Below are 22853 nucleotides of genomic sequence, written 5' to 3'. Positions count from 1 at the left end.
TTGCTGCGAGGCAACAGTGCTACCAACTGCGCCACCTTGCAGCCCTAAAAACTGTTTAGCTCTGATTAAGACTCACATCTTCCTTTTGGTAGTGATCCAACTGTTCCCATCTGAGTTCAGTGAAAGATGAAGAAGCAAAAAGTACATGCTGCTTCAAGTTTACCAAAAGCATTAGATGGTCATATGCTCAATATAACCTCACAGGAAAGCAGCAGCAGCAGACTATATTATCCAGGGTCCATAACCTCTCCGCCGCGGAGGCTGCACGTCTCTTAACAACTGGCCTTCAGATATAAAAATAGAGGGAAGCCACCGCAAGGGCATCAAACGACTATCAGGCCTGTAAAGATTAGAGGGCCTTCAGCTGCCAGATATTCTGAGAACAAAGACACGCTGAGGACCGATGCACGCGCTCAAAATGAGCGTCTCCATGGAAACGTCAGGGTCAGAGGAGAAAACAAGACTCCCAGATGCAGAGCTAAGAGACTAACTGATAACTGGGTTACTTGGTTGGTACAGTGAGACTAACTGATTTCCAACTCTTAGGTAATAAATAAAAAGCCAGTACTGAGTTACAAGAGTTATCTAAGCCAGCACATTAGCTGCTACCAAAAACCATCTGATGGGATAATATTTGGGATGGACCCGGGGTGCCGAGGACTGTAGCGTGGGAACAACTCCAACCTGAAATTATCTTGTCTGCTTTTGTTAGAAGCGATAGTGAAACATGGTTGTGCAACAGCGGTCGTGGGCGTCGCGCGAGAGAGAGAATGCCTTGACCCCTCTCTGTTCGGCAGCAGGAGAAATCCCGGAAGAGATGTATCAGGCTCAGTTCCTGCGGCCCCTCGGGCGCATTGCTAGTCCCAGCATGTACCGATGGCTGCACACAATCACGGTGGAGCACAAGGTTAGGATGAAGCAAGAAAAAGGAGGCACACTGACACTCTTTACGTCTATCTCCAAACACTCCCGGTTGTCTTGAATAATGCATGACGTAAACCCTATACATCGGCTCCTTTGTTGTGTTTTGTTTGAGTGGAAACTGATCAAAACAACTGATTGATAATCATAAAAATAAGTTGTAGTGAAAAGAAGAACACAGCGTTGCTCAATAAAACATTGTTTATGGATTTGTTAATATACATAAGTACATAAAAAGAGTGACAAAAGTAGAAATCTTTTTATCTTTTTTTAAAAATATCCTTATGTGAGTTACAAAGATAGATTAGGGCGACAAAAGAAAATCTCTTTATCATGACAAGTCTTTCCTCCATTAATGAATACCAACCTGGCCAGCCAGGGATTCTCATCAAACCGTCTCAAACTAATTCAGTCATCAGTATTTCACCTTTTTAAAAAAAAGAAATCCCTTTTTTTTTTGTTGTTTTTTTGGAAACAGGATAGCTGGAGCACCGAACACGCTGGTCCAATTGATTCCATATAAACACAAAACTGACTCTAAAACTAATTCCAAGTTGTCAGACTTCAAAATTACAACTGGCCTTGATAGATGAACCAAAATCTGTCAAAAAGCTAATCTTACAAGACATTTTTACAGTTTAACAGCCCTATCGATATCTTCAATGCCTTTCATTTTGCTAACTTCCTCGCAACACTGATTTAAATACTGCAGTCCGATACAGTCGACATGTGCGGCGCAAACACTGGAGAGTAATGAAATGTGTTAGACGTGTTACAGGACGACATCCAACAGACATTAGAGACCTTTCAGTGTTTGCAAACATCATTATTGTGTACAGTATATATCCGTTGACTGGTCTGCTGTTTGCGCCGTCATCCATCACGGCTGAGTGGTTTTATTGATCCTTTGTCCTTTAGGTAGGAGCATCCTGGGAATACTGTGGAGTGACTTCTGCTTTAAATAAGACATTTAATTGTTCTGATTGATCCCAAATGTCCCGTCAAGTGTTCACAACAGATGTTCTCGTGAGGGACGAACGCAGCACTTAATCTGAAAAAAAAAAAAAGGCAAAAGTTAAAAGTTAAGATTGAAATGTCAGCAGTACACCTTCCCCTGATGATCCATAAACTGTGTTACTAACCTACCGACGTGGTGCTGGTGTCACATGTTCAGTAACGGGATCTGCCAGATCATAATGGTGGAGGTGTTGTCCTCATGGCGGGACTGTTTGGTCTTTTTGTTGACCCTGCGGTGGCCCGACCCTCCGGACACCACCAGCAGAGAGCTGACGTCCACCTTGCTGGAGCGGCGGCCCCTCTGGTGATGGGCCGGGTCGTGAAGCATGTCATACAGGGCCCCGTCCTCGGGCCCGTGCTCCAGGGAGCCCTGGGACGGAGCGAGGGAGCCGCAGGACGAGGTGGACAGGGAGTCCTGGAGAGCCATGGTGGTGCAGCCCGCCTCTCCCAGCCACACGCCTCGTCCCTGTGGGGGGGTCAGAGCTAAATCCGAGGGAGGCTGGGTGTTCTCCACATCGTGGGGCTCTGCTGGCTGCAGGGAGGAAGGAGGGGTGGAGGCTGGCAGGCCAGACGGCCGATTACACACTGCAGCAGCCACAGTGAGGAACTTGACTGGCCCGTTGTGAGCATGTAATGACACCATACCCCGACCTGGGAACACAAACCAACAGTCATCCAGGATATTGGACACACTTCACTGTATATGGCCTGAATATCATTGGTATACACAGAGAACTGAAGCAGGGAGGTAAATAGCAAGCTATGTAGACAGATGATGCCACCCTTTCATAATTCTGCCTACTAAGCTCTTGATTGAATTTCTCCAAACTGCACAAACAGCAGTAAGTGAGCACAAACCCTGGCCGAGCTGAAACGTTTACCAGACTCTCTTGTCTTATTAGACGGCTGCTCTGTGTGTCTAGATGCCGAAACAACTGTATTATGTGACATTATACTCAATACTTATACATTTATTTAAGTCATTAGTGAAGCAAAATTGTCAATCATTTCTTCGTTTTAGCTTCTAAACTGAGCTTTTTGCTGCTTTTCTCTTTTTATACGTTCCATTCCACCACCATTCCTACGGATCCACCTACAGGTATTCTCTCAGTTTGCAATATGTCACATGTACTCAGGTGTGATCTACCACAAGTACTTCTCAGGTACCTCCGTTCCTCGCTGCTATTGTAAATACTCACATTTTTATATCCATTTCATACCTATTGTCACTTATTATTATTTTTTTACATCTTTATTCTCCATAAATGTCTTGTTTTTATCTTGCACAGTTTGTTGGTAATTTATATTTATAGTTGTTCTTTGCACTGAATGGAATTGCACTCAATTTTGTTGTACTTTTTTTGGGTACAATGACATTAAAGGATTCTGATTTATATAAATGTAACTGAAAATACTTGTAGGCTTTGTTGACATCTGAGAATATCTACTTGTTCCATCGTAAATTGTTATAAGTGGTTTTCTTCTTCTATAGTACACATTTTCTTGCATTTCTACATGTTTCTATATAGTAAAACATTCACATTTCAGTGCTACCTGTTACTTTGGGGATTCCCTGCAGTCTGGGGACAGAGAGCGCCACAGTTACTCCCAAGTTGGTCCCCACCAGCAGCAGACCATGACAAACCAGCAGACTGCTCACCGACACTCGCTGGTTACCTACAGAGAAACACAACATGTTTGGTTTTGCATAAATTAAATTGCTCTCTGCAGTGAATCCATTGATATTCATATATGAAGAGGCACAGCTTGGCAAACACGTCCTCCCACACACCAGTGTCTCCTGGAAAAATCAGAAAAGTGCACAGTTAATGGGTCACTTCAGCAGGCTTGGAATACAGCGTGGCGCGCAGGAGGGAGGGAGGGAGTCGTATCGTTTCAGTGTGTGGCGGCATTTCTGCAACCACAATGCTCGACGCTTATTTGTCTCCAGGGCAACGTAAAGAGGAGCCGAGATAAAAGCAGCTCTTTTCAAGTGTCTGAACACTGAAAAATGCACCATTATGGGCCGCTTCGAGTCAAACAAACAAACACAAAAGTGTTATGTAACAGAATGAGTGAAGCGTAATGCTGTAATTAAGGAAGGAGCTCTGCCTCTATTCAGAAAGCTTATGGCAATTACAACAGGACAATCTGACCTGACCTTTTCTTTCCCTCCTGGACAGAAAAATCCATGCGAAGCCACTTTGGACTGTAAAAGCTGGAATTGTTAAGTTAACAGCACCTTTCAGCAAGAACAGCCATAAAGTCCGGCTTGCTGACAGTCGCCTCGTACATGTGGAATCTGGCACTCGTCTGGAGTCGTCCCAACACCGGAGCTGTGTCAGGAATTAGCCATGCAACAAATGGTATCTACTCAGACGTTTTTATCATATTTTTTATGACTGTAATAAGAATCTGGGGTTTTTGCAAAAACAGTCTTTTCAGTCCTGCTATGTGGGAGGCGAGACTGTCATGAGTCATTACTGCTGTAACAGCTTGACTTGAATTTCCTCCCTCAAAGTAATCCTCTTGGGCTTTAGGAAAAATTACTGCCAGTCTATCTGCCTGACCCCCCTCACTAGAGCTGACCCCTCGCATGGGGCACACGCACGCTATGCTGCCACACTTCCTGGAACCCTGCCAGATAGGCAGGTAGGTAGCGCTGAAGGCAGGGACAAACCTGCGTCTTGCCCACATGTGCTTCCAATGAGGGTCCAGAGTTAGTAGAAACACACAGCCTGCTGGTCAGGGGGCCTTACTCAACTTCCTCCTTTCATAATATTTGGAGTTCCCCACCCAGAGGGTGAACTAAAATAAACCCGGATTGAACGTCAACATGACCTGGCTCCAGCCCTGATCCTACACTAGAGCACCTCTTTGATCTGCACTTAGTCCTGACAACCAGCAGCGGGGGGGCGGAGTAAATCCCAAACATTACAAAAATACACCATATCAGCCATTCAGTCAGTCTAGAAATAACTGCGATCAGCACATTGTGAGTAATCGTGGTGTCAGTCACTGTGGCAGCCAGCGATACCCTCCTCCTGCTGTAAGCTAATGGAAGTTGTGGATTTGCGCACACGTCAACAAGACCATGCTAACATTGGCTAACATTAGCTAATTACAATAGAACACCAAATACAGCTGATATTGATGAGAATATATGGAGTTCTGCAGGTATCTGAACATAAACCAATATTGGACCGATTGAAATGTTGCACTGATGGTGGCGCTAGATGGAAAAAAAGAGAAGAAGTTTGTACTAAATTATATGGCAATCAATCAATAGTTAATATTTTGCTCTGGGCCATAGTGGTGGGCTAATTGAAGACTGAATACCATTAGCTTTAGCATGTGAGCCAGATATTATGTATTTCAGTGGCACAACAGCGGCATAACTCACCAATCATCAGACATCACCTCTTAATTTCAATCCACCATCTAACCAAGGAACAGAACAGATGGTGTTTTGAGGAGAGGCTGCTTCACACTGCTATCCACTCCTATCTTGTCCAGCCCGTCCTTTTTTTTTTTTTTTATCTACGTGGGAGTGGATGTTTATTCACCAATAAGTGTGTTATCCGTGTTGGGAGGTGTGCAACAATGGTGGCGCGATAACAAAGAAAAACTGAAGGTGTTATTTACTAACCCCCTGATGTTTGTCTCCCATTAGGCCACGCATGGCTGCATATTTAGGTCACAGAGCAGCAGACAAAGGCGGGCGAGACCCTCAGCACAGCAGCCTGCCTGCCTGCCTGCCTGCCAGTCGCCAACCTCTGAGACACCATCAGTCTGCTTTGGTTATGGACTCACATCTTCTGAAGTTTTTTAAAATGATTATTCTTGTTTTAATCACAGCATCTATTCCCCTCACAGAGCTTTAATAAAATCAATTCATAACACAATAAGGAGATCCATCTGAATTTCACAAGCTGTCTGTGGGACTTCACAATATGGAAATGATCACCTACTATCAGCTACTAACAGCTCTAAATTGCTCCAAATTCCCTTCATAAACACTCGCTATGCTACAGTGTAAATGATTGCTATTACGGCACATTAGCCGGTCGTGTGTTTAGCGCTCGGATAAGGAGCTGCTGTCTGCAAACGAAGGGAGTTAGCAGAATTGCTCCAACATGCATGAACATGAGAAGGATTACCCCACCTCCAGCACGTCCTGCACTCAACACTGCAACCATTGATAGAGGCATTCACAGCCAAGACAACGCCCTGTATCTCTTACTCTTGTGGTCGTGTTATTCACCGGATCAATCCCGACTGTTCTGTAGACAAGCCAAAATTGCGTTAGCATCTTTTCATGACACAATGATACCTGCTTCCCGGAGATCGGTGTAATGTCATTTATTGTTCTTCCCCGATAATATTACACTGTCTCAGTAAATAAACATTGATGGAGCACAGCAGTGCAAGATGAAAGACCCATCACTCTCTGCCTCTAACACAACGATTGCAGGCAGTCCCTCCTGTCCAAACAGTGCGGCTGGCAGTTCCAATTACACCGGAGTTTGTGCAGAAACAGCACATTTTTCGGTCGCTTTCTGCTCGACGGCAGCAACCGGCGGTGATAAACGCTGCGGTCGCACACTCTGGAAAAGTACAGACGACGACAAATGACAGAACGAGTGTGAGGCAGGTGGACCTCACACACAACCTTTTTTGGTGGCTACAAAAACTTTTGATTTCCGTGCTGACCAACACTCCAGGCTCTCGATACAGTTATCAGAGGAGCCTTCTAATGGCCCGGCCCAGAGGATGAAAGCTTTCAAGTGAGTTGTTCCATCCCAGAAACAGCTTCCTCTGCGGTTGCATGGATTCTATTAGCTAATACGGGCAGCGAGGTCCCAAAGCAGGCGGCTTTATCGTTCACATCTGTCTGACGGAAAGTGCTTCCACTTGTAACTCTAAACACTGGATATCAGAGAATACGTACACTCCAAGCAGTTGGTAATCTCCTACATTTTTTTTTTTTTTTACTTGCAATTAGGGATTTCCTTGAGGAAACTTGGGTTTGTAAATTCACTGGAAAACCGCATGATGGTGCAGAAATGTAGATGATCACAGTTCCACAGTGAATAACATGAAGCACTAGATACAAAAAAGGCATGTGTGGATTGACTGTTTGTGTCTTCATAGCTGCTCCAACAGCCAAATGATATTGAAAACAATCGCCCAGTCATTCACTGCATGTGATCTGATGATTCAGAACTGAAGAAACCTCTTGGGTGAGAGACGAAATATCTCCAGGAACCAAAAGGAGAAGTCCAGCTGATTTCTCACCGAGCTCTTCGAATTACCATGATGTAAGTGACTGAGAATCCACACAGACTCATGATTATTCTAACAACTAAATGCTGCTCCAAGTGAGAGAAAAGCCAGATGAAAGCCACACTTCTCTCTTGTCATATTGTAGCTCAATACTTCAGAAGCCTCTCTGAGCATTATTATTATTATTATTACCTCGTGGCAATAATAGAAAATCCGTCACAAGACTGAATCTGCCCACAGTCAGGCAGAGCTGGGCTGATAATAGAACTGCTAATGATGCTGAGGATGAAACAGGGCAGAGCAAATGCAGTCATTAGCTACACACACATACAGAATAAACCATCAAAAAACCAAACTGAAATCGATACCGCTTTTAAGTATCAAAATACAACAAAGAAGGAAGAGGAATGCAAAGAGTCAGCTATCAAAAACAGATTACAAAAGAGCGTTTCAGGAAATGCACGCCGCCCCGCAGCAGCCTGCGTTGCTCAGCATCCAGGAATAAGAGAATAAAAGCAGCTATTATTGGACTGTACAAATCCCGACTTCATACCAACAGAAGCAATCTCCACACAACAAAACACTTTCAATCAGGCTGTGTGTTTTTGGGTCACGCTGATATAATGCAGCAGATTACAAGATTCCAAACAGCAGGTCACCGCGATGACTCCGGCCTGGGACGACTGTCAGCCGTTTGATTTAACCTTTTCATCCTCAGCAACCATGTTCAGCTTAAACAGAGATGGCAGGAAACCGCCCGGGTTTCACAACCAACCGTCACACACCAAATACAACATTACCCAGTGTAATGACAACGATCGCCATGGTAACAAAACTGTGCATCATGCTTAAGGACACGTCCACAAACTCAAAGCTGCGCTGGGTGTGATGCAAACTGAATAGTTCTGCATACGTGATACGTTTCACTTCTGTATTCTTTTCCAAAGCCCCTAAAACAAACATTTGCTCTCCACAATAAAACCCATCTGGATTCTAATAGTCTATGAGCCACGGCTCATTTGTCCTGCTCCTGACACTGCACTGCCGCTATCTCAGCCTGCTAATGACAGGTTTACGTCTGCAGGGCCTTGCACAATCTGAGACCAAAGGTGAGCTATTATAGTGGAATGATGTAAGTGAAGCGAATTGTTCTTCAAAGCTGAGACGAACCTCTGTTCTCAGCAGAACTACAGCACTCACTACATTTTACTGTAGTTCCGATGAAGGGGAACCTTAACTCTGATACTCCTACATGGTCATTTGTGCTTCTCCTGTTCTGCTCAGTGAATTTAATGTTGAGATAATCCAGAGATTTTCTTGATCAACACATGAAGACACTGAAGATTTTCATTTGCCCACATTTAAAACTGTGTTCCAACATAACATTCTGATTAATTACGAATACCTGTCAGCATAGAAACTGCTGTTCTTCTTTTTAGTTAATTAATTTTTTCATATATTGTGAGATCCAAAACAAACTTGATCTTTGGCACCACTGCCACTGCTGAGAAATGCATCTGTATTACAAACTGAACTCCACAAGCTCAACCAGTAGCTCGACCGCAAATATGAATCATACTTCAATATAATGTCGTAGCTCTTTTTGTTTACGATTGCCCAGTTTTTACAAGGATGATCCGTTATTTGTTTTCGCAAGTGTTCGGATTCAGGCCGGATTTTCCTTTGAGACAGATCACAAAGCCGCGCTCAAATCGGCTTGGCAAGGTCAGAAGTTTTTTACGCAACACCATGAATACAGACAAAATGAGAGGCTCCTCGCTCATTGTTTAGACTAAGGAGCTTTTGAAAAGAGGACTAAAGCGTGACAAACCTGCCATAACACAAGCTGTCTTGGATGAGCACCTACACTGATGTCAGCTAATAACTGACAGGCTCAGAGGAAGGCGGCACTTTGAAAATGTGAGTTAATGGGGCCTGAATGCAGGGAGGTGTTAAAATAAGTACATTTGATTAGATGGTCACAAGATTAGACATCAAAAGAGAGACACGCTACACTTTGCTGTTCTTTTGTCAGGCAGTTTGTGGACAGATGGAGCACTACCACAAGATGACAAAATGCCCTGTATGCTACATACAATTGCATTACTTATTGTGGTGAATAAACCATAAAAAGGCTTAAAAAGATAGCTTGTTTTGAATATTCTACAAGATAGAAAAGCATAGACGCAGTCGTTTAAACAAGCAGATTCAGGAATGGCAATATTGCCTCCTGCGGGCAAGGAAAGTAATAGATGCAGGAATTCTGACATTAACCCCACCTGAATGCAATGAGTGCTGCACGAATTCTTCTCTGATTAGTTTTTCAATATTTTACAGCAGCTGCTGTTCTGGATTCTTTTGAGTTGGGGAAAAAAAAGCTCATATTCAGATTTTATTTGTCAAATTTAGAAAAAAAAATGTCAGCGATGGGGTGCAGAGAACAAACAGATTGCGAAAAAGTTTAAGGAAGCAAGTTGCAGGTTGACTGCCTTTGAACAAAGAAGTGGTGTGTGTTACTAGAATTATTAAAAAATGTGGTGACTTCTTCTCCAAATAATTCATACTCGAGCTCACTGTCTGATCACAAAAGTGCCTGCAGAAGCCTGAAGTTATGCTGAGTTCCAAGATATCAAAAATGTAAACGGAATACATTTCCATACTTTTACTTTAAATTTTCAAGCCCTCTTGTTTAATGTTTAATAATCACTGGAATGTAGATCAGACTGTTATTTTGCCAGTCTGAGATATAAAACTACACCTTACCAGGCAGTATATTGTGGACAGGTGTAGCGATGTTTATGTCCTGCAGGTGCTCTAAGGTCTCAGTGTGGAAGAGGCGCAGCGTGGAACCGGAGCTGAAGGCGATCCAGATCCCCACACCAGCCACCACCATGTGGGACACCACCATGCCCTCCTCCTGGTGGGCCTCCAGCTGCCTCTACATGAAGGAGACAAGACAAGATGACAAGACTTGGTCATTATCTACTGCACATTCACATCAAATGAAGACTGAAAGGAATGTCTGCTGCTGAGGTCATTCTGACTCTATGATTAGGAACGCATTCCATGTATATCGTCATGTGAAAATCAGAACTTCAGCAGAGCTAGTCAGAGTGAAAAAGATGTGGACATGGCACGGCATGCTATTTTAAACATTGAAATAGATAAATTCAATAAAATAATACAGCAGCTTCTTTAAGATTAAGATTCACAGCAAAATCTTGACACTGGGCGCAAAACAACACAAAATACTACTATATTTGTTGTAGTATCACACCGGCACTATGTTAAACCCAGGTCAAACATGTCATTGTTGGCGGAGTACGTCTAGATTGTCACGTGTCGGCTTTGTGTGACAACAAACTACAGAGACTCCCCGGTCTGTCTCAGTCTGTTTAGACTGCAGCAGCCCATGCATTGCTAGTGGTTGTTATGTCTGGACTCTCTGATTATACCTTAGGAAGAGAATTAAACCTCCCAATAGACAAAGCAGTATATAATACAATGTTTTTGTCCCAGTGAATAAAAGATGTGATATTTCAATACTTCAGAACATAATTCACAGATTTGGTTTACACACCTAAAAGTAAAGACATTTTATAATATTGTTTTACTCTAATTTTCTCTTTCATTAGGTCGGACAGTTTCAAAAGTATGATTTAGAATTCTTTGTATGTGGAGACTAACAGTCGTCCTCAAATGTATTCACACCCTCCCATTCATTAAAGAAGAAAAAAAAACAGCTATCACTGAAATAAGCTGAAATTGACAAAAGTAATAATAAATAAGAATTTAATGAAAATCACGACATTGCTTTTGAATTGTGGTTCAACAAAAATAAACAATCAAACAAGCATGATGGGACCCGTAAACTAATATTCCGTTGAACAACCCTTTGAGCCAATCACTGCCATCAGGTGTTTTCTGTAACTCTCAGTCAGACTTCTGCACCTGTTGACAGGTGTTTTGATTTCACTGCTCATCAGCAAAGTGCTCTAATTTGTTCAGGACAGTTTTATTTTTTAAATTATTCTTTTCAACCACAATTCAAAAGCAATGTCTTATTTCACTAAATTATAATTTAGTAAATTTTTATTTATTATTACTTTTTCACTTTCTAGTTATTTGAGTGACTATTGTGAATTTAATGCAAGGGTATGAATACATTTGAGGACGACTGTATACGCCGGGCTCTCGCTCCATTACCACATACTGCTGAGTGTGTAGGTGGAGTTATATTTGGCTAACAGGAGTCCATTCACAAGTGTTTCGGTATAGAGTTCAGAAACATGTAGCGATGAGGAAGCATGAAATGTAAATATAATGTCCTGCATTTTCCCACACATTTTAACTATTGTAATTTATATTTGATCTGCCACGTGCTTTTTTAAATATTCCAATTCTTTGTATCTAGCTTACTTCGTCTTCCTCGCTACCTCAGTGCTCTGACTTAGAGTCACCGCTCTGAACCAACTGTAAGTCCTTAGTGAGGAAAAGAGAGCGAGACAGGCAGGTTGTCCAACATAATGAGCTTAATGAGGCTAAACAGATTATTAGTGAGTGCATGTCAGAGGAATGTTACTATTCCGGGACCTACGGCAGGTGCTTAACCAGGCCAGGACACACACATGGATATGCCATCCATATTCCAGGAAATGGAAAGAGAAACAATGGGAAGGAAAACGAGGCACCGTAACCTGATTGTGGTCCTTCCTACGTTGTTTTTTTTTTTTTTTGCCTACACTAGCTCCTTCGTAAGAAATCTTCCTGACGGTCCACACTCAAGAGATCTAGTCACAAATCCAGCTCTCACTCCATTGAGTTATTTCCTGATTCCCCCCGTGGTGATCATTTCCCATCTTTGCTCCTTACATCACCGATGTGTACTGAACCATACACACTCTACAGTCTTCCTCTCTCATCTAAACCTGCCTTGAAGAAAATAAAACCGTGTCCCTAAACTGACCAGCTCCTAAGAAAAGTCCAGATTTCCCACAAACATGACAGAAAAATGAGAAAATGGTTGTCCTTTTTTACTGCAGCTTATGTGCTGGGAAAGATACCCAAACAGGAATATCAAGGTTTATCTACTTCACACACGATTTACCGGATAAACTGCTCTGTTCATGCTGTGGAGGGGGCATGTACTAGTAGCTTAACAGTATCAGAGCTGGGTTACCTCTACACAGTGTGTGTGGGTGCTGATGATGAAGACTTGTCCTCCTGACGAAGCCCAGAGGTGCTCCTCCACAGCCAGCATGGCCTTGACAGGGAGGACTCCGAGCTTCAGGGACTTGGGCTTCTCAGAGTTCCACAAACCATCTGCGAGAAGAAACACATTTCTGTCAGTTTAGGAAACAAACCTTAACAAAAATGCAGTTTATTCTGTATGCAAACTCTGTAAGTCCACAGGCACTGAACAATACCAGAGCTATAAAACTGAAATCTAATAACATTCCAGCAAACCTGTCTTTATTTATCTCTAATAATATCATCGCATTCTAATCTGCAACATAAACCTGTTGCGATTTTTCACTTAATGCTTTATGCAGTACATAAACAACGCAGCAATTGTTCCATCTGTCTTTATAAATGTCGTCTGCGAAGGTCATCCGCATTTATAAGTCTGCTAATACTGGAAGAGTGGTCATTGATGGTTTCCACAGCCTTCACTATGAATATAGATGGGCTGTGAAGCATTAGTCAGAGCTGAGCTGTATCCCACACACACCTCCTACACACTCTGTTCTACATGTGCCCGGGCACCTACACTGCCAGCTCCACTGCAATGAAACACCCCCCTGCAGTATCTTTATAACTATCAACACGTTACACTTCTGCAAACCATTATATTTATGTAAGTGTTAGGAATTCAATCGCTGTGGCTGTTAAATGAGAGGAAGGGTATTTGCAGACAGACAAGTATGCACAAACTGTGACAAAAAAACACGACAGAGCTCAGCTAAGTCAAGCTGACGATTTAAAGTTTCATGTAAACAGCAGGAATCAACAGTTAAATCCAGACTGTCCGCTGCTTCACGGGACCAGGGTTGAATACAAAGTGCATTTCATCCAGGCCCACATTCCCTTAACTAATCTAGGCCAGGAAGCGAATGAGGCCTCACCAATAATGTTTGTTTAATGGAAGGCACAAAGGCAGCTATTGAAGGGAGAGGTGCCACGCGGGGAGAGATGTTCTTTCAGATGTACAGTAATGACTGAGGAAGTAAGGGAAATCTCCTTCTAACGGGAGCTAGGTGGTATTAGCATTCCAGCAACGCACTGTGTATATTATTGTAATAATCACACCGAGTAGGTGAACGTATGAGAAAAAGGGAAATGGAAAAAGGAAAGGAGCAGTGAGGAGGAAAGAAAAAAAAGAAAAGCGAAGACAGGAGTGCCAACTTGCAGGCTTATGTAAGTCCTCTCTGCTGAAGTGTGTCTGCCCACATCTCTCTCTTCTTCAACTGTAGCATTCCTTCATGCCAATGACAGCTGCAACAAAGTGTATTTATTCTCACCAGCCAACAAACACAACCAGATATTGAAGCCGATCAAACGCACTAATCATTTTTCTCACTGTGACAAGTCTGCAGCGCACACACGACGTGCGCTACTCGGAACAATAAAATTGGTGATGCGGTACGGCTAAATGGAGGAGAATGGAGTTCATGTTCTCGCTGTCTGGCTATGACGTGTGACCTTTGCCGAATCATTGCCTCCTTCTTTCTCCATCTCTCCGACAGTCAGTCACACAGGAAAAAGCAAGCATGGCAGAACGAGGCTGACTGGCCAGTTCCACTAACATTGCATCAACAGTGTTATTTCCAAGAAGTAACTCAGCACTTAAGACGTAAAAGAGAAAGCAACATTTCCATTTGCGCAGTTGTTTTTGACATCTTGATACGACACACTTTAAGGGTCCCCTTTGATCAGCTGGCAGTTTAACATCAAGTCGTATGAGCTGATCATTTCTCCAAGTGTGCTGTTCTCTGAAAGGTAAGCCGTGGCTCCACTTTAAATGCTAATGGAGCACAGGCAAAGCCAGTCACTGTGACAAAGTACTTGAGCAGCATTACAACATGGGTGCAGGGAACAGTTTCCCTACCAATGTATGCAGGATGAGTCATCGTTTCAGCGTCAAGCATCGTGTTCCAGAGACAGCGAGAGAGAAAGTGGTTGATGGCTACAAATCATAAACATCAAACTCCGGGTGCCTTGGGCCAGGATTTTTCTTTTGGGAATTCATTTGACACAGCGGTGGTGATGAATGATAACAAGCAGCCACTTGTTGGAACATCCAGGTACACCAAAGGTCAGCACTCAGCACTGCCTCGTCACTGATGTGAGACCAGTGAAGTGGAAAAAGCCGTAGCACCAAAACAACATGTAATAAAAAAAAAAAAGAATTCCTGAACAGTTGCATACATACTGTTTATTTCTTCCAGGCAAACTGTAGCTTGACAGAGGGAGGAGCGAGAATAGTTTAGCGTTTCTGTCCTCGGGCCATCATCCATATTCTCTCTGTATCTGCTTCTATTCCTCTCTCCAGACCTAACAGAGCAACCTAACAGAACAACAAAGCTAAAGTCTAGTTTAGGGTACGTAGAGGAATGAATACCAGGTTTAATAAAATATACCTCTCACAGCGGTGGCATTGCAGGACAGTGATACCCATACTTATGTTTGACAACCAAGAATTAGACAAGATTCTGTTTCCTCGTGCTCCAAAATATGTACTTATCTTTACCCACATTATGTCAGAGGACCAGTGAGACAGAATGAGGAAGATGCTCAGACACCCTCTGTTTGCACCGCCATGGAAGCCAACAAGAGACAGAACAAAACGGAGAATGTGAAAAACTGTGGGAAGAGTGCAGCCCAGAGTGTAACGTCTGTGCTCGTCAGAGAAGAAAAAAAAATCATGAAATAGGTCACCGCTAACAGATTGGCTTCTCCCAGACAACCGAGCAAACGGAAACAGAATCTCAACACACAGCAGGAGACACCTCTGACCTCAAGCTACACATCTGACTTATTTACTAACGGTAGCCCAGTGGCTCACAAAAAAAATTCAAAAAATAAGTAGCTGGGGAGGTGGGAATAGTGTGAGTGTGTGCAGCACAGAAAAACTCTTTGGCCTGAGTTTGGCTATAAATGCTTAAGTGTGTCATTTAGCAACCACCTCATCAGCATTTTTAAAACATTACATTTCCGCCATACACTCATAAAAAGGTAATTACACATGTTGCTGCGTGATGAAATTTGGTGCAACAACAAAGTCACACAGTCAGCAACAGTCCTGTTATTCATAAACATGGCTGAAGTCACAACATTTGATGCTGCTGAAAAACTAAACATTGAAGTCAACGCTGTCAACCTACGCTGCTTCAAACCCAAATCTAATTACCTCAATGAATGCATTTCTGTTTTGCACAATAACAGTGATTTAACCTCATAATTGCCCTAATTATAGCTACTCTAGAGTATCAACAAACATCGCAAAAGTGGAATTCTAAAAATAAAACAGAAGAGATATAGAGATCTCCTCAAACACACACACACCTTGTGACCTGGAGTAGATTGCAACGGAGCCGCTGACCAGGCCGGCGTACAGACAGTGTCTCCTGTAGACCAGGCTGGTGACTGTGGACTTGTCCGGGGTGAAAAAATGCTGCAGGCGCACTTTCTTGGACCGCTGGCTGCTCTTATACACAATAATGCTAAATAACACAAGAGAGAAAATGAATACAGAATGAATAGAAACACTCGCATCCACATGCTATCAATAACATTTTAGTAGTAGATATAGTTTTAGCTGCAAGGTGGCTCGGTGGTTAGCACCGTCGCTTTGCAGCAAGAAGGTCGCTGGTTCGTGTCCCGCTGAGGACACCCGGGATCTTTATGCGTGGAGTTTGCATGTTCTCCCCGTGCAGCGTGGGTTCTCTCCGGGTTCTCCAGGTTCCTCCCACACAGTCCAAAAACATGTTGAGGTTAATTGGTGATTCTAAATTGTCAGTAGGTGTGAATGTGAGTGTACTTGGTTGTCTGTCTCTAAGTGTAGCCCTGTAATAGACTGGTGACCTGTCCAGCTGAACCTGCCTTCAGTCAGCTGGGATAGACTCTAGTGAGGATTAAGCAGTGTATAGATAGTGGATGGATGGATATATTTTTAAAAATTGACTGACATCAAAGTAGTGGCAAAGTTGCTGTTCGACCATCCATCCATTATCTATACACCGTTTAATCCTCACTAGGGTCGCGGGGGGCTGGAGCCTATCCAGCGAAGGCAGGGGACACCCTGGACAGGTCACCAGTCTATCACAGGGCTACACTTAGAGACAGACAACCAAGCACACTCACATTCACACCTACGGACATTTTAGAATCATCAATTAACCTCAACATGTTTTTGGACCTTGTGGGAGGAAGCCGGAGAACCCGGAGAGAACCCACGCTGCACGGGGAGAACATGCAAACTCCACGCAGAAAGATTCCGGTGCCCCCACCGGGACGCGAACCGGCGACCTTCTTGCGAGGCAACAGTGCTACCAACTGCGCCACCCTGCAGCCCCTGTTCGACCATGCAAAGTTATATTTTGTTGAATTTATATCATGTCTTTGTGTGGACAATTGTAAAGATTAGCAAGTGGTAAGCAAAACTATTGCTCAATAACACTGAACTTTGACAATGGGACAAACTGAGCATTCGCTGAAAGCAGGCTTCATTATTAGTCTCACAACAGCAGCGCCTTATTAGCATTCTGAATAAGGCAAATAGTGGCTACATAAAGAATATGAACAGTTCTTTGCATAAACAGATAACTTCATCTTCACAAACTTTCAGAAAACCTACTTTTCCAGCGTCTACCTGAGACAATATCAATCAAACTTAAGTTATCTATATTTTTGTCACTTCTACTGAGTCAAATCCACCTAACTTCAGTTTGATTGATATTATCTCAAGAAAATAACAAAAAGTTAATAAGTCAATAAGTTTTCTAAAAAAAATGGAGTTATCTGTTTTTGCAAATGAACTCTTCAATTATGCATTATGTATGGTCACTTTTTCTGAAACTCCTTTAACAAATTTGCTTTAACTTGCTTCAATTACTGATTTTTTTTCTTCCATTTGTAAATGTATAACTATAAGATTGCTCCCTATTAAAAACAAACATACTCTATGGTATGAAATGTGTGAGTGTTTTACAGAAATCATAAACATTTTAGGACACTGAAAACCTGCAGACACACTTTTATTGGTACATTATGTGCAATTATTCATACCTGCCCTCCTCCATGCCCAGACACACACTGGGGGTTTCACTGGCCTTCGCTAGAGGAGCGTGATTGTTCTCAGGGACCTTCTCGCCGTTCTCCTGGAGCTGCTCAGTCGGGACGTAGGCCATGCACAGGATACGGGACTCTACGTTGAAACACTCGGTCACCTTGGGGCTGGAGTTTTGCATGGCCACTATGGCGATCTGGCCCATCTGGTTAGTGCAACTTGCAACCTGAATAAAAACAAGGACACAGTTTTAAGGAAATTTAAATTCATATTCGGAAATGCTTTATATAAAAAGCTAGTGGCCCAGTTCTGATAAAACTAGATACTCATCCTGGAAAGCAGTGTGTATGAAAAGAGAGAAAACAACACTAAACCATCTTAAGTACTCCAGATGTTATTCATGAGAAAACACTATCCACTGATCAAAGTTTAATTACACGAATAAGTGCGCATAAGAATCATGTCAAAACAGCCTAATTTATGGGAGCACAGCTAAGACTTTCAATGTAGAAACAACTAAAATCCAACCATCTGATTTTACTTCTTTTAGTAACAGTTTACTTATTACCTCGTCCTGAAAATAACCAACTAAGAGTGATGTTTATATCTTCAACAGGCCCCAAATTTTCCCTCACTGTCAAAAACTCTACATTAGCCGTGATTAGCCTTGTTATGACAGTCACTGTTTGTTTTCAGAAACAAAATGTAAGTACTGAAAAAATAACTTTCAAGCTGTGGTTTTCTTTCTCAAGGGGACATTAGACGTTTTATTAAATAAACAGCGAAAAACGTAACATCTGCTCTGCCCACTCATTACAGTGAAAACCAGCTCTGTGCTGAAGGAAGGAGTCAGACTCTCTGACAGAAAAGTGGTTAAGCTTACACAGTGCTACATGTTCGAAATAAGAGGACTTCCAAGACCAACAAATGCTGGCTTCAGTCACTCAAACATAACAGAGTTTTCAGCTACAAGCCTCAGATTTCAGAGTTGAAGTCCTTGAATGTGTTTCTCTACAACTGCAAATTTTCTCTCACTCTGGTAGGTACCCACTATAAACACTCCTCTGTTTCATCATGGTTCAAATGTAGTCTAAAACACAGGATGGAAGTCTTACCCAGACACATCCGTGTCCCACCACAGGAGTGTCGGCTGTGCTCTCCGTGTTGATGTGTGGCTCTGGATTGTGCACGGCACACTCGACCTGCCGCAGAACAGGAACAAACATAACAGAATGTAAGAAGTTCAGATGAGAACATGTCCAAAGCCACTACAGCAAAGTTCATAGAGTAGATAAAAAAAGTGTTTGTTTCGTCCAGACTGTGTTAAGTGGCAAGTTTAAAAAAAATTAAAGGTCTCTACAAATGTTAGCCCTTCTGAAACAACCACTCTAAACCTCCTAACCTGCCGTAGAAGACCAGTTATTTTTCTACATTGCTGGTGAGCATTTAGGTACAGAGGAGATGTTTACAGGAAAGAGGATGGGCAACCACATGACATGAGATTTTCAGCCAAGAACAAGCACAAACAAATGAATACTTCTGACTGTAGAGGGATCTCATCAAAGTTTACATTCTCAAAATCAAGTGGCCCGTACGGGGATCGAACCCGCGACCTTGGCGTTATTAGCACCACGCTCTAACCAACTGAGCTAACCGGCCCCACATGCACATGAAAGGGCTATTTTGGTGGCAGCTCGTCAGTCAACGGCAGTTAACATGTACATACTGTAACCTGAGTCCGATCCACAAGTCAGTGTCATGTGAAAGGTTTAGTCATGTCAGCCCGTGAATAGCCATTATCAGCTGAGCTCCAGTTGCACTAAACTGCACAGGAAGGTAGGCTAGGTTTCCTGAACCGCTAATGAAGCTCTGCTAGCTCGCTGATGAACGCATTCTTCTAGCTAAAAGCATCCCACCTGTTTGACACTGGACAGCTTTTAGTGTGAAGTGGTAACTCATCACAGCTTTGACATGATTTAATATGATCAGTAAATAGTAAAATATATATGAAGGGTCCACACAGGCAAGTGACAATAACATCCCAGACTTTCGGGTAAGAACTATCCATCTATCCATTATCTATACACCACTTAATCCTCATTAGGGTCGCGGGGGGGCTGGAGCCTAACCCAGCCGACTTAGGGCGAAGGCAGGGGACACCTGGACAGGTCACCAGTCTATCACAGGGCTACACTTAGAGACAGACAACCAAGCACACTCACATTCACACCTACGGACAATTTAGTATCACCAATTAGCCTCAACATGTTTTTGGACCTTGTGGGAGGAAGCTGGACCTGGACAGAACCCACGCTGCACGGGGAGAACAAGCAAACTCCATGCAGAAAGATCCCGGTGCCCCCCCACTGGGACGCAAACCGGCAACCTTCTTGCTGCGAGGCAACAGTGCTAATCAACTGCACCACCTTGCAGCCCCAAAATCTACTGGCCCGTACGGGGATCGAACCCGCGACCTTGGCGTTATTAGCACCACGCTCTAACCAACTGAGCTAACCGGCCCCACATGGGGAAGAACTACAGAAGAGAAATACGTTAATGCACAGAAACATGACAAACAAATTTGTCTCTATTCTCTGGCTCGGTTTGGGTGCTGAGGACGGGAGAAGGAGATGATACTGGGTGGTTGGGGTGGAGGTTTGGCCGGACTTCTGAGCACTGTGGCTCTTTGCAGCTACCCGGTGAGACTGCAGGGAAAAGCATGGTGTTGTGGTGTAAAATCTTTGAATTTGAGCGGCCGCACAGTGCACTTGATCTTATTAGCATCACTCCCAAGCCAACTGGGCTAACACAGATTTGTCTTAGAGTCACAGCAGGACAGCTGGGTGCAGCTACCCTGTAAGCTGCAGGGGGAATTCATGGTGGTTTGGTTGAAAAACTTTGAAGTTGAGGGAAAAGGTTATTAATATACATGTTATTTTAAGGCGTGTGTGTGTGACTTTGAGCCTTAAATAGCGTTTGGGTATCTGTGTGTTAGTTGGTTACTTTGGTCAGTGTAATAAATCTGAGAGAAAACTCCATATCTAGGAGCTTTCCTCCGTGTTTTTCCAAGTTGTACTTCATGAAAATAATCCCATCTTGCCTGAAAATGGCGTAGATAGTATTCTGCACGCCCCAGTTTGCTCACATCCAGTGTGCTCATATTCTCTCAACACTATGAGACTTATTACAGCGACCAAAGTGGTCATAAGTCACAATTTAACTTTGGCCTCATTAGCACCACACTCTAACCAACTGAGTCAACATGTACACAAGGAAGGGACTTTCTGGCTCACTCCGTCAGTCAGTGCCAGTTAACGATGTGTGCGTAATATAAATTGACTCCATTCCACAATCAGTGTCGTGTAAAGGGGTTAGTCATGCTGGGCTGTGACCAGATGTGATCAGTTGAGCTGCATTTACACTTCGCTACGCTGCACAGAAAGTTAAGTATGTCACCTGAACCATAAATGAAGCTCTGGTAGCTCCTTGATAGACACAATATATTTCTTCTCACCAAACTGAAAGCATCCAACCTGTATGACACTGGGTGGCTTTTAGCGTGAAGCAGCAACAGCTAGAGAGGTTCAGTTCACATCAGGAGTAACTCAGCACAGCACAATGTGGCTGAAAATGATAAATTCCAAACCACAGAAATTGAGAGTTTAAGACATAGATTTTACAAACAAATTCCTCTTTTGTCTCCAGCACTGTTCAGATACTGAGGACAGAAGAGGAGAGCAGACTGGGAGGGGATCACCCCGGCGTCTGAGCAGGATCACAGCAGCGTGGGTCAGTGGAACTACCCTGCGTGGCTGCAAGCGAAAAGCATGGTATTGTGGTTTAAAATCTTTAAAATTGAGTGGCCTGTCAGGGATCAAAAGCACAACCTTGGCATAATTAGCACCACGCTCTAACCAACTGAGTCTAACCCATATTTCGACCCAGCTGGTCAATTTTTGCTGCTACACAAAGCAACAGTAAATTTTGCAGTGGCATGCTGGGAGGATTAATATTTACAGCACTGATTCACACACAGAGGATGTAAAACAACATTTACACTGCTAGCCTCCTTCTCCCTAAAGAGAGGACCTACTGGCTGCTGCATCCAAGCTACGCCAACAATAGATTAAAACTGCATTTCCATGTTGGCATGTTTCACTCTTGTTATGATCACACCCTGCGCTGTATTTATCCACAAGCCAGCAAAACCTCAATCATCTCATTCCTCTTTGCAATGACTAAAACACGAAAAGGAGATGAAAAGCTTTGGTATGTTAAGTATTCTGTAAGTGTGAACTTAAAGTGGAATAAATAAGAACAAGGTTTAGAAAGGGATTAGTGACATAAATATTAGCAGATAAACAAACAGGTTACATGTAACATGCTCCAGTGTGACCGTTCTACACAGACCAGTATCGTTTTTCAGGATGTACACACACCAATCAATAAATCAATTAATTAACTACAAAGAAAGACAGATGAAAGGATGTGCGCTGTACTGTGGGTTTTCAGTCGAAGCCAATTTACCAGTTGCAGTACATCACTTTTGACTTAACACAATAAGAGTTAGTACAATTACTAAAGCAACCTAGTCCCTTTAAAAGTTACTGGCCCGTACGGGGATCGAACCCGCGACCTTGGCGTTATTAGCACCACGCTCTAACCAACTGAGCTAACCGGCCACACCTTTCATGATATTTTAAATATTCTTTGGCCCAGTTAGTTAATCAGTGCTGGAAGCTAGTACTACAGTAAGTATTGTATGACCTACAGCAAAGAGTGTGATATTTCTGAGCCACAGTGAAATAAATGAAAATAAAAAAGAAGTTCAAGTGCATTTTTTTTTTAATATTAGCAGCAAATCATTTATAGTATAGTATCCTAGTATGATATGTTGGACTTCATTTTGTCCATCCATCCATCATCTACACACCGCTTAATCCTCACTAGGGTCCTGGGGGGCTGGAGTCTATCCCATCTGACTCGGGGTGAAGACAGGGGACACCCTGGACAGGTCACCAGTCTATCACAGGGCTACACTTAGAGACAGACAACCAAGCACACTCACATTCACACCTACGGACAATTTAGAATCACCAATTAACCTCAACATGTTTTTGGACTTTGGGATGAAGCTGGACCTGGACAGAACCCACGCTTCATGGGGAGACCATGTAAACTCCACGCAGAAAGATCCAGGCTTCCTAACCGGGACGCAAATCAGTGATCTTGCAGCTGCGAGGCGATGGAGACTTCATTTTGTCAGTAATCAAATTAAACTGTGTTCAGAGCTCCAGCCTGCACTCTCTCTGCAACCCAAACTGGATTGTAAGGAGATCAA

The 22853-nt window shown here is 43.1% G+C and overlaps 1 protein-coding gene and 3 non-coding genes across 6 annotated transcripts in view; all 4 read right to left on the bottom strand.

Moving 5' to 3' along the window:
- Positions 1-1104: 1104 nt before the first annotated feature.
- The window catches only part of arhgef10 (Rho guanine nucleotide exchange factor (GEF) 10), a 52634-nt gene continuing 30885 nt past the window's right edge, over positions 1105-22853 (bottom strand). For 2 of the 3 annotated variants that reach the window (XM_008276888.1, XM_008276890.1), the window contains 8 exons: positions 18628-18714; positions 17512-17738; positions 15790-15947; positions 12404-12546; positions 9988-10162; positions 3493-3615; positions 2068-2589; positions 1105-1972 (listed from right to left, as the gene is read on the bottom strand). In XM_008276888.1, the coding sequence (XP_008275110.1) occupies positions 2084-2589; positions 3493-3615; positions 9988-10162; positions 12404-12546; positions 15790-15947; positions 17512-17738; positions 18628-18714 (1419 nt within the window). In that variant the 3' untranslated portion in view covers positions 1105-1972; positions 2068-2083. Of the gene's footprint in view, positions 1973-2063; positions 2590-3492; positions 3616-9987; positions 10163-12403; positions 12547-15789; positions 15948-17511; positions 17739-18627; positions 18715-22853 lie in introns of all 3 variants that reach the window. The other variant, XM_008276889.1, reaches the window with a different exon arrangement.
- trnai-aau (transfer RNA isoleucine (anticodon AAU)) lies at positions 19098-19171 on the bottom strand. The gene has a single exon. It is a non-coding gene; the product is annotated as a tRNA-Ile (tRNA).
- trnai-aau (transfer RNA isoleucine (anticodon AAU)) lies at positions 19959-20032 on the bottom strand. The gene has a single exon. It is a non-coding gene; the product is annotated as a tRNA-Ile (tRNA).
- Positions 22121-22194, bottom strand: trnai-aau (transfer RNA isoleucine (anticodon AAU)). Its single transcript has one exon. It is a non-coding gene; the product is annotated as a tRNA-Ile (tRNA).

Source organism: Stegastes partitus, unplaced genomic scaffold (assembly GCF_000690725.1).
Source record: "Stegastes partitus isolate 25-593 unplaced genomic scaffold, Stegastes_partitus-1.0.2 Scaffold82, whole genome shotgun sequence".
Taxonomy (NCBI): domain Eukaryota; kingdom Metazoa; phylum Chordata; class Actinopteri; family Pomacentridae; genus Stegastes; species Stegastes partitus.
This window is presented reverse-complemented; position numbering and strand designations above follow the sequence as displayed.